General features: G+C 51.7%; 1 protein-coding gene across 1 annotated transcript in view; it reads right to left on the reverse strand.

Annotated features, from left to right (window-relative positions):
- Positions 1-238: 238 nt before the first annotated feature.
- The window catches only part of LOC134739253 (uncharacterized), a 38,784-nt gene continuing 27,088 nt past the window's right edge, over positions 239-11,934 (reverse strand). Inside the window, exons 2-3 of the mRNA XM_063662766.1 lie at positions 5,216-9,053; positions 239-677 (exon numbers count right to left, since the gene is read on the reverse strand). Coding sequence (XP_063518836.1) covers positions 642-677; positions 5,216-9,053 — 3,874 coding nt within the window. The 3' untranslated portion in view covers positions 239-641. The remainder of the gene's footprint in view (positions 678-5,215; positions 9,054-11,934) is intronic.

The following is an 11,934-nucleotide window of genomic DNA, read 5'->3' on the forward strand; positions in this document are numbered from 1 at the left end:
GTTAGAGACAAACGTGGTGGGAATGGAAAGTCACGCACAGTCACTAGCGCCTCTGGGGGGAGAATGGATGTGGCTGGTAAGAGAACAGGGGTCCAGGGAGAGTCTGGCACCAACATGGGAGGGGAGCCGGTGGGTGTGAGCACCCCCGCTTTACAGATGAAGTGATGGAGACATTCAGATGTTCAACCCCTTGTTCAAGATTCCATACTTGATAAATGGCAGATCAAACTCCCAACATAAAATGTGGGTCATTTCTTTATTATTTTATTTATATTGGCTAACAATGATCAGCCACGCAAGAATAAATGATTATCGTAAAATCTGCAAACAATGTAGATATGCAGAGAATCCCTTCCTTGGAGCTTGACCTTGTCAGACAGGTGTAGATGAGCATCCAGGGGCAGCCGTAAAAACTGCCAGAGACTGGGCTGCTTATAACAGAAACACATGGTCTCCCAGAAGCCCACATTCGAGGTATTCAAAGGCCTGGCTCCTGGAGGCTCTGGAGAAGAGCCCGTTCCCTGTCTCTCAGCTTCTGCCGGTTGCCAGCAATTGTTGCCGTTCATTCATTCCGGCCACTGCCTCCATCTGCATACAGCAAAACAGCATATCCTGATGTGCTCAAGCTTATAGCCAATATTTTAAAATATCCAGAACACACAGGACCGTGGAAGTGGCTGTTGGAGAAATTTTCATGAAGGAAGAAAGATTACAACTAAGTTTTAAAATGCTAGTTTTGTTTGTTTGTTTTGTCTTGGAGAGGAGGTAAAAGTGGGAGTAAAAATAGGGAGTTTGGTGTAAGGTGGGAAAAGCAAAGGAACCCCGCATGGATGGGCTGAAGGGTGTGATGGGAGAACAGTGAGAAGTACGTTTGGGGAAGCAATTGGAAATAGCAGCTAAGCTTAGTCACAATCTATCAAAAGGAACTTGTTGAAGAATTAATGTGTGACTAGGAACAGGGAGGTTATGGGCTTGTCAGCTCGACAGTGGGCACTCAGTTCCACGAATGAATGATGCCCGTGTGGACAGACAGAATGAAGGACAGGCAGATGAATGCGTGGGCTTTACGTGAAACAGGTCCACTTGGTTGCTGACAAGATACTGTTTTAAAGTTCCATTTTGCCATACTTCGAATAGCTTGTCATTAGCTAAATTTAGCCACATAAAAAATCACTAAGGCAGACTTCCAGAGTTCCCACATGAAAATCAAATGTAAACCAGCAGTGACCTGCTTCAACACCATCATCGGAAGTCAGAAGTTGAACTCTTTTTTGATGTTTAAAGCCTGCATAATATTCGCTGTATTATTATTCAGCGTATTACTATTTCCTTCGTGATGGAAATTTGGTTTATCCCAGTTTTCTATTCTATCAAAACACCGCTACATAGCAAATCCCCATACACATATTTCTCCTAATTGTGGAAATATTTTACATGAAAGAGTCTAGACATAAAAGACTCTAGATGAAATTCCCAGGTTATTGGAATTTTAAAGTAGATAGGTACTTCCAAATTGCCCTCTTACAAATTATATGAATTCGTAAGCTTCCAACTGTTATGGAGTTGCCCATTTTGAGAAATCTGTGCTAAAAGGACCCAAACAATGCTGATGACAATGATCAGGATAATAAGTACGCTGGGAAGACAACAAAATGATTTAGATCTTAGACAAGTCATTCTAAGTGTCTCCACTGTTTCAGTTCTTGCGTTCATTCTTGTGCTTTTTCGTTTTTTTTACCAATAAAATAGCTGCTTGACGTCACATGAATCCACGCTATGCTTAATGAGTATTGGTTAGTAAAATGCCTATGACTAGTAATCTTCATCTATGCAATCAAATATTAATTCACAAAACACTTCAAATGTAAACAATAATTAGTAAATGAAAAGTACATAATACCTCAATTAGAAAAAAATCACTCCATTAAAAAGACATTATTTGTGTGATAAAAGAGATTGCCATTTTTGTATTTTTCTACAAGGTTAAAGAAAACTAAGTCAACTCATACAAGTGAATTTTAAAAGACTTTAGGGCGGGCGTGGTGGCTCACACCTGTAATCCCAGCACTTTCGGAGGCCGAGGAGGGCAGATCACCTGAGGTCAGGAGTTCGAAACCAGCCTGACCAACATGGTGAAATCTCATTTCTACCAAAAATACAGAAAAATTAGCCCAGTGTGGTGGCACGTGCCTATAATCTCAGCTACTTGGGAGGCTGAGACAGAATAGTTTGAACCTGGGAGGCAGAGGTGGCAGTGAACCAAGATTGCGCCGTTGCACTCCAGCTTGGGCAACAAGAGTGAAACTCCATCTCAAAAATAAATAAATAAATAAATAAATAAAAGCCTTTAACCCAGAATGCTGAGTAAATTGGCCAAAAATGCTAACCTATGCATTTCAATACTATAAGAGTCACACAGGTGGAAATAACCAGATGAAATATCCTTCCCAACCCACACGAGCCAGTGTTTTTTCTGTGAATAACAAAAACAGCAGAATTTACTCGCCTCTCCATAAGAGGTTACCACTTCTGTGTGTTCCCCTGAAACAGGTGGTGGCTGGGTGAGAAGGAGGACAGCACTAGGGCAGGAGATGGGGGCTCCAGTATCGTGGGCAAGCTTCCTAAACCTCTGCAACTTTCAGCCCCTAAATGGGATGAGCCATCAGAATTTTTAGCACAATGCCCAGAACAAAGTAAGGATTTGACAAATGACGCCTCTCTCCACATTGTTCTGTCATCAGCCACCGCATCCTGTACCTCCAAGCCCACTGGGCTCCGGCTGTTTCCATCACATGGAGAATGACTCAGAGCCTGGCCTCCAGCCACCCTCCTGGCCTTTCTGCTTCTCACTCTGCCACTGGCTCCTCATGGACCAGCCTGGGTGTCCTCAGACATACCACACACTTCACTGTGGGAGTCACGCAGCCCTCACTGCTCCTTCCTCAGGGAGCCACGGGGCTTTCCTCCTCAGGAGGACTCTGCAAGCAGCTGGATGAAGGGCCCTCTCATCCCTCACCCTTCCTCAATTTTTGTCGCAGTTCTCCTTCCATCCGCTCAGTGCAGCACACACTGATTCGATCTTCCATCTTCCCCAAAAGACAGGAACAGCATGAGCAGTAGAGAGTAGATTCCAATGATAGAAAAAATAGTCAGTGATTTATCATTTCCATTGATCATCAATGAAGAAAATGTATCCTGAAGGTCATGTACCTCCTATGGGACTGCTGCATCCTCAGCCTCCTGAATTTCAGCCTAGCACCTTCCTCCCCAGCACAGCAACAGGTCAGCCCTTACCAGCATCCCTCTCTTATTGCCTTTGTGCAGAGCCAGGACCAGGGACAGGGGAGCCCTTGGGATTGTCCCTCCCCAACAATCTGTGAAACAATCCTTTATGTCGCCAACAAAGTACAGCCTTATAAATTGGTGGTCAGTCCCTCCCAACACCTCTACCACTGTAAAGCTGGCAGCGCCTCTCCAAGGTTGGCCTTCCCAGGCACTGCAACTCTAGGTGACGGAGTGTGTCCTTACCTTGAGGCCTGGATGCCCAGTCTATCCTGTCCAATGAGCGAGCTGTGGAGAAGGGGAAATTCCAGGTTAAGGGGAGACTAGCGGGGTTCCTGCTTTTATGTTGCCCTGTTGGGAAGGCTGTTAAAGAAACACAAAGTGCTAAGCAGTGAAGATAGAACATGTTTTCATTATTTAAACCAATACATTCCACAGATGGAATAATAAGAAATGCTACAACCAACCTAACCGAATCCATCAGCATATCAAAAAGAGAATCCACCATGATCAAGTGGGTTTCATACCAGGGATGCAGGGATGGTTTAACATATGCAAGTCAATAAATGTGATACATCACATAAATAAAACTAAAAACAAAAATCACATGATAATCTGAATAGATGCAGAAAAAGCATTTGACAAAATCCAGCATTCTTTATGATTAAAACCATTCATCAAAATCAGCATAGAACGGACATATCTTAAGGTAATAAAAGCTATCTATGACAAACCCACAGCCAACATTTTCCTGAAAGGGGGAAAGTTGAAAGCATTCCCCCTGAGGACGCGAACAAGACAAAGATGCCCATGGTCACCACTTCTACTCAACATAGTGCTGTTCACTACAGCATTGGTTATAAGAGCAAGACTGGAAACAGAAGAAATGTGTACCCATAATGGGGTGCTTAAGTAATTTTGGGAATAGTCATAGGGTGCAGTACTTTATAGCTCTGAAACAATACAATGGATTTACATTTGAAATGTGGAATGATAACTAAGGTGCATTGCCCAGTGATATATGCAGAGGTGCAGAGGACTTTGTGTAAACACGATCACACATCAGCATGCATTCCAGGTGCATGTTTCTATTTGCACATAGATTGCAGGGATGATATGCAAACAAAAATGTTGACTTGGTGTTTGGAAGTTCAGAGTGGAAGGGAAACTTCCTTGCTAACCTTTTATGATATTTAGAGTTTCTAAATGTGAATATGTAATACATTTAGAAATCTTAGTTAATAAGAAAAGCGCGGGGACAAAGACAGGCACGCACTGAAATGGTTTCCTGGAAGACAGGGCCCAGTTGCATCTCTCAAATGGGACCAGATTGGAAGGGAAACCAGCTGCTTTGAGCAAATGAGGCCATTTCTGAATGAGCTCCCAGACTAGATGGTGCCGAGGGCCCTGGACCTGGCAGCTGGGCTGGACATCGCACGGCCCTGTATTCCAGGAAACGGCATCTCAGTGCTTGTCTGGCCATTTCTCCAAAAGAACCATCCACAGGCCATTTTTCCATTCCCCTGCTATGCACAGACGGGCCCGGGCCTGACCAGAAACTCTTCCTTAGGGTTTTCAGTCACTGCCAAAACTTGAGCGCAGCAGTGAGGATGTGATGTTAAAATGTGACTCTGGGCCAGGCAGTGGCTCGTGCTCATCAACCCAGTGCTTTTGGGAGGCTGAGTTGGGAGGATCAGTTGAGATCAACAGTTCAAGGCCAACCTGAGGAACATAGATCTCTACAAAAAAATAAAAACTAGCCAACTCTGGTGACATGCACTGGTAGTCTCAGCTACTCAGAAGGCTGAAGTGGCTTCAGCCCAGGAGTTCAAAGCTGCAGCTATGACTGTGCCACTGTATTCCAACACGAAATACAGAGTGAGACCATGTCTTGAAAAAAGGAACAAATAAACTAGGTATAGAAGAAACATACCTGAAAATGGCAGGGCTGTGTGCAGTCCGAGATGGCCTTGGCCTCAGCCTGCAGTTCACTGTTGATGCGCTGGAATGCCGCCTCCTTCTCCAGGTCCAGGTCTTCAGCAGTGACCCGGAACCCCAGCTCTAAGGGAGGTGGCAGCATCAAAGGCTCCCCTCGCCTGCGTGGCAGCAGGGGAAACTTGCGTCTACGGGGCCTAGAGGCCTGGGATCTGGGGGAGCCATTCCTGGGGGCGAGTGTCTGCCCTGGTGCTATATCTGCCGCCTTTTCACACCGGGTGTGACCCGAAGAGACAGCCTGAGGTCCGTCCTCACTCACTGTCTTTGAGGAACTGAGGGTTAGCTGGCAGTGGGATGAAGCTGGCCCCCTCTTCTGCTTTAGCCCCGGGAGACCTCCCGTAGAGCTGTAGGAACTCGAGATGGCATTTCGTGTGGTGCACGAGCTCGTCCAGGAGGTCTGGGATCTCTTGTTATATCTGACTTCTGACCTCTGGGCACCTGCTTCAGCTGCGGCTGAGGCCCAGAAATGTGAAGGGCCTCCATCCACTCCATTCAGTAGTGACCCCGACGTGGGGTTCAATGTGGAGGGGGGAGGGGCTGCTGTGGCAGCTGCAGGAGCAGAAGTGCCAGGCCTTGTTCTTCTGATGCCCGCATCCATGCTTGCAGCTGGGAAGGGGGCAGGAATCAGCGAGGTCACCTGGGCTGAGTCCCGGGAGTGGGAAGAGGTGGCAGGACAGGTATCTGAGGAGGAGAAAAGGGGGCCTGGTGGTCTGTGCTTCTTCCCAGACACAGGAGCTGTAGAGAGGACCTCTGCAGCAGAAGCTAGGGGGGCCACTGGGCCCAGGCAGTCTTGGGACTTGTGTCTCTCCTGCTGTGCATCCATACTGGGTGCTTTAGAGATGGCAGGCAGACCAGAAGCCCCTGTTGCAAGTGAGGACAAAGTGTGGGAAGGCCGTGAGGGTCTACAGTCCAAGATGGCCCTGGTCTCAGCCCGCAGTTCACTGTTGATGCGCTGGAATGCCGCCTCCTTCTCCAGGTCCAGGTCTTCGGCAGTGACCCGGAACCCCAGCTCTAAGGGAGGTGGCAGCATCAGAGGATCCCCTTGCCTGCGTGACGGCAGGGGAAGCTTGCGTTTACGGGGCCTAGAGGCCTGGGATCTGGGGGAGCCATTCCTGAGGGCCAGTGTCTGCCCTGGTGCTATATCTGCCGTCTTTTCACACTGGGTGTGACCCGAAGAGACAGCCTGAGGTCCGTCCTCACTCACTGTCTTTGAGGAACTGCAGGTCAGCTGGCAGTGGGATGAGGCTGGCCCCCACCTCCGCTTTAGCCCAGGGAGGCCTCCCGTAGAGCTGTAGGAGCTCGAGGTGGCAATTTGTTTGGGGCACGAGCTCGTCCAGGAGGTCTGGGATCTCTTGTTATATCTGACTTCTGACCTCTGGGCACCTGCTTCAGCTGTGACTGTGGCCCAGAAATGTGAAGGGCCTCCATCCACTCCATTCAGTAGTGACCCCGACGTGGGGTTCAATGTGGAGGGGGGAGGGGCTTCTGCGGCAGCTGCAGGAGCAGAAGTGCCAGGCGTTGTTCTTCTGATGTCCGCATCCATGCTTGCAGCTGGGAAGGGGGCAGGAATCAGCGAGGTGACCTGGGCTGAGTCCCGGGAGTGGGAAGAGGTGGCAGGAAGGGGATCTGAGGAGGAGAACAGGGGGCCTGGTGGTCTGTGCTTCTTCCCAGACACAGGAGCTGTAGAGGGGACCTCTGCAGCAGAAGCTAGGGGGGCCACTGGGCCCAGGCAGTCTTGGGACTTGTGTCTCTCCTGCTGTGCATCCATACTGGGTGCTTTAGAGATGGTAGGCACACCAGAAGTCCCTGTTGCAAGTGAGGACAAAGCGTGGGAAGGCCGTGAGGGTCTACAGTCCGAGATGGCTTTGGCCTCAGCCCGCAGTTCACTGTTGATGCGCTGGAATGCCGCCTCCTTCTCCAGGTCCAGGTCTTCAGCAGTGACCTGGAACCCCAGCACTAAGGGAGGTGGCAGCATCAGAGGATCCCCTTGCCTGCGTGACGGCAGGGGAAGCTTGCGTTTACGGGGCCTAGAGGCCTGGGATCTGGGGGAGCCATTCCTGAGGGCCAGTGTCTGCCCTGGTGCTATATCTGCCGTCTTTTCACACTGGGTGTGACCCGAAGAGACAGCCTGAGGTCCGTCCTCACTCACTGTCTTTGAGGAACTGCAGGTCAGCTGGCAGTGGGATGAGGCTGGCCCCCACCTCCGCTTTAGCCCAGGGAGGCCTCCCGTAGAGCTGTAGGAGCTCGAGGTGGCAATTTGTTTGGGGCACGAGCTCGTCCAGGAGGTCTGGGATCTCTTGTTATATCTGACTTCTGACCTCTGGGCACCTGCTTCAGCTGTGACTGTGGCCCAGAAATGTGAAGGGCCTCCATCCACTCCATTCAGTAGTGACCCCGACGTGGGGTTCAATGTGGAGGGGGGAGGGGCTTCTGCGGCAGCTGCAGGAGCAGAAGTGCCAGGCGTTGTTCTTCTGATGTCCGCATCCATGCTTGCAGCTGGGAAGGGGGCAGGAATCAGCGAGGTGACCTGGGCTGAGTCCCGGGAGTGGGAAGAGGTGGCAGGAAGGGGATCTGAGGAGGAGAACAGGGGGCCTGGTGGTCTGTGCTTCTTCCCAGACACAGGAGCTGTAGAGGGGACCTCTGCAGCAGAAGCTAGGGGGGCCACTGGGCCCAGGCAGTCTTGGGACTTGTGTCTCTCCTGCTGTGCATCCATACTGGGTGCTTTAGAGATGGTAGGCACACCAGAAGTCCCTGTTGCAAGTGAGGACAAAGCGTGGGAAGGCCGTGAGGGTCTACAGTCCGAGATGGCTTTGGCCTCAGCCCGCAGTTCACTGTTGATGCGCTGGAATGCCGCCTCCTTCTCCAGGTCCAGGTCTTCAGCAGTGACCTGGAACCCCAGCACTAAGGGAGGTGGCAGCATCAGAGGATCCCCTTGCCTGCGTGACGGCAGGGGAAGCTTGCGTTTACGGGGCCTAGAGGCCTGGGATCTGGGGGAGCCATTCCTGAGGGCCAGTGTCTGCCCTGGTGCTATATCTGCCGTCTTTTCACACTGGGTGTGACCCGAAGAGACAGCCTGAGGTCCGTCCTCACTCACTGTCTTTGAGGAACTGCAGGTCAGCTGGCAGTGGGATGAGGCTGGCCCCCACCTCCGCTTTAGCCCAGGGAGGCCTCCCGTAGAGCTGTAGGAGCTCGAGGTGGCAATTTGTTTGGGGCACGAGCTCGTCCAGGAGGTCTGGGATCTCTTGTTATATCTGACTTCTGACCTCTGGGCACCTGCTTCAGCTGTGACTGTGGCCCAGAAATGTGAAGGGCCTCCATCCACTCCATTCAGTAGTGACCCCGACGTGGGGTTCAATGTGGAGGGGGGAGGGGCTTCTGCGGCAGCTGCAGGAGCAGAAGTGCCAGGCGTTGTTCTTCTGATGTCCGCATCCATGCTTGCAGCTGGGAAGGGGGCAGGAATCAGCGAGGTGACCTGGGCTGAGTCCCGGGAGTGGGAAGAGGTGGCAGGAAGGGGATCTGAGGAGGAGAACAGGGGGCCTGGTGGTCTGTGCTTCTTCCCAGACACAGGAGCTGTAGAGGGGACCTCTGCAGCAGAAGCTAGGGGGGCCACTGGGCCCAGGCAGTCTTGGGACTTGTGTCTCTCCTGCTGTGCATCCATACTGGGTGCTTTAGAGATGGTAGGCACACCAGAAGTCCCTGTTGCAAGTGAGGACAAAGCGTGGGAAGGCCGTGAGGGTCTACAGTCCGAGATGGCTTTGGCCTCAGCCCGCAGTTCACTGTTGATGCGCTGGAATGCCGCCTCCTTCTCCAGGTCCAGGTCTTCAGCAGTGACCTGGAACCCCAGCACTAAGGGAGGTGGCAGCATCAGAGGATCCCCTTGCCTGCGTGACGGCAGGGGAAGCTTGCGTTTACGGGGCCTAGAGGCCTGGGATCTGGGGGAGCCATTCCTGAGGGCCAGTGTCTGCCCTGGTGCTATATCTGCCGTCTTTTCACACTGGGTGTGACCAGAAGAGACAGCCTGAGGTCCGTCCTCACTCACTGTCTTTGAGGAACTGCGGGTCAGCTGGCAGTGGGATGAGGCTGGCCCCCACCTCCGCTTTAGCCCCAGGAGGCCTCCTGTAGAGCTGTAGGAGCTCGAGATGGAATTTAGTTCGGGGCACGAGCTCGTCCAGGAGGTCTGGGATCTCTGGTTATATCTGAATTCTGACCTCTGGGCATGGCGGTCTCTCTGCAGAGGCCCGGGCCTGGGCACAAAGGGAGAGAGGCCTCCGTTGTCCGACAGGGGCCGAAATGCAGACCGTGCATCCCTGGTGACCTCGGGGACCCTTCTCTGATCATCAGGATTCTCTTGGACTCTAGGGTCCTTGTCCTGCTCAGCCATCCCTGTCCCGCTCTCCTTGAGGGCCCTCAATACTATCTTCCCTGGCCACAAGTCTGGGGACAGCCGGGTGTTGTGGGCCCCAAAGGGGTGACTACCTGTTCCTGGGTCCCACAGAGATTCCTTGTGCTCAGTGTAGTGGCTGAGCTGGAGGATGCCCTGGAATTCGGCGCACACAGCACTGGCTTGCTGTGGTACCTGTGCAATCAAATTGAAGGCAGAATCACCGGGAAGGAACACAGGTCTTGCAGGATCACAGAAAACCTTCTTAGAGTTGTCTTGACACCACTGATGCCAAGTGTCCGGGTGCTTGTGGGATGGCCTGCCACTCAGTCCAGGGGCAGGAGAAACGGGGAGATCCCACAAGCAAAGTGAACTGGGGGATGGGCTGAACGGACTCCAGGCAACTGAGCCCTACTAGCAGGTCCTCAGCCTGGGCCCTGACAGGAATGAGGGGCACAGAGTGCCCAGGTAACCGCTCCTGGGAGGACTCGGAACCGTCGGATGCTTGAACGCTGGAGAGCTGGACTCTGAGGGTCCTCGTGGAGCTGCCAACTCGGCCAAAGGCTAAGCCAGCAGTTCCTTCTGTTGCCGGGCAACGCGCCTTTTAAACCTGAGGGAGTGGGTGTGTGTGCTCATAATGGCCCCAGTGAGAGAACGACCTTAAGGGTTCCGTTGAGATGGAGTTTCGCTCTTGTCCCCCAGGCTGGAGTGCAATGGCGCGATCTCAGCACGTGCTGCGACCCGGGCACAAAGGTCACGGGAAGAACAGGTGCCCACAATGGCTACAGATCTGCCCGTGGATCACTGAAGATTCCTGCTCTCCTGCAGAGGTGGAGATTGCAGTGAGCTGAGATCGCACCATTGCACTCCTGCCGGGGCAACAAGAGCAAAACTCTGCCTCAAAATAAAAAAAAAAAAGAAAAAAAAGAGGCTGGGCGTGGCGTCTTATGCCTATAATCCTAGCACTTTGGGAGGTCAGGGCAGACGGATCAGGAGATCAGGAGCTGGAGACCAGCCTGGCCAACATAGTGAAACCCTGTCTCTAGTAAAAATAGAAATTTAGTCAGACATGGTGGCACGCACCTGTAGTCCCACCTACTCGGGTGGCTGAGACAGGAGAATCACTTGAACCCAGTGGCGGGGCAGGGATTGTGACGCCACTGCACTCCAGCCTGGGCAACAGAGCCAGCCTCTGTCTTTTTTTTTTTTTTTTTTGAGACGGAGTCTCCCTCTGTCCCCAGGCTGGATTCCAGTGGCCTGATCTCGGCTCACCGCAAGCTCCGCCTACCGGGTTCATGCCATTCTCCTGCCTCAGCCTCTGGAGTAGCTGGGACTACAGGCGCCCACCACCACACCCGGCTAATTCTTTGTATTTTTAGTAGAGATGGGGTTTCACCGTGTTAACCAGGATGGTCTCGATCTCCTGACCTCGTGATCAGCCCGCCTCGGCCTCCCAAAGTGCTGGGATTAAAGGCGTGAGCCACCGCGCCCCGTCGAGACTCTGTCTTAAAAAGAAAGGCCGGGTGCGGTGGCACTTTGGGAGGCCGAGGCAAGTGGATCATGAGGTCAGGAGTTTAAGACCAGCCTGGCCAAAATGGTGAAACCCCGTCTCTACTAAAAATACAAAAATTAGCCGGGCGCAGTGGCAGGTGCCTGTAATCCCAGCTACTTAGGAGGCTGAGGCAGGAGAATTGCTTGAACCTGGGCGGCAGAGGTTGCAGTGAGTTGAGATCATGCCACTGCACTCCAGCCTGGGTGACAGAGTGAGACTCTGTCTCAAACAAAAAAATAAACAAAAAAAATGGGGGTAATAATAGTACCAAGCACATAGGGTTGTTGGGAGGATTAAATGGGGTCATCTGTGGGAACTGCTTTAAACCAGTGCTGGGCGTCTAGAGGCACTTAGCATTAGTTCCTGTCTTTACTGCTACCTTATTCGGGTCTGTCTGGAAGCAGTGTGCTCCTGATAGTCTGGGAGCAGAAATCTGTGCTCACCTGCAACCCCAGATTGTTATTTTCTTACTGTCGTGTCTCATAAGCCAAAGCCCTTTCCCCAAGAATCCTGAGATTAGTGGTACTTCCTCCCTCTTAAATTGCTTACCTTGTGGGGTCTGCTGAGCCTAAGGTTGGGTTGGAAAAGAGGAGGTTGGTTGGTAGGGGTCAGACAAATGTTATCTTTTGTTTTTCTCGTATTCTTGTAAGTTCCTTCTGCCTTTCAGCCTCTCAGGGTGACACTGGATTAGGCGATTCTTCCCCAAAGTTACCTTCTGATTTAT

This window comes from Pongo pygmaeus, chromosome 23 (assembly GCF_028885625.2).
Source record: "Pongo pygmaeus isolate AG05252 chromosome 23, NHGRI_mPonPyg2-v2.0_pri, whole genome shotgun sequence".
NCBI lineage: Eukaryota > Metazoa > Chordata > Mammalia > Primates > Hominidae > Pongo > Pongo pygmaeus.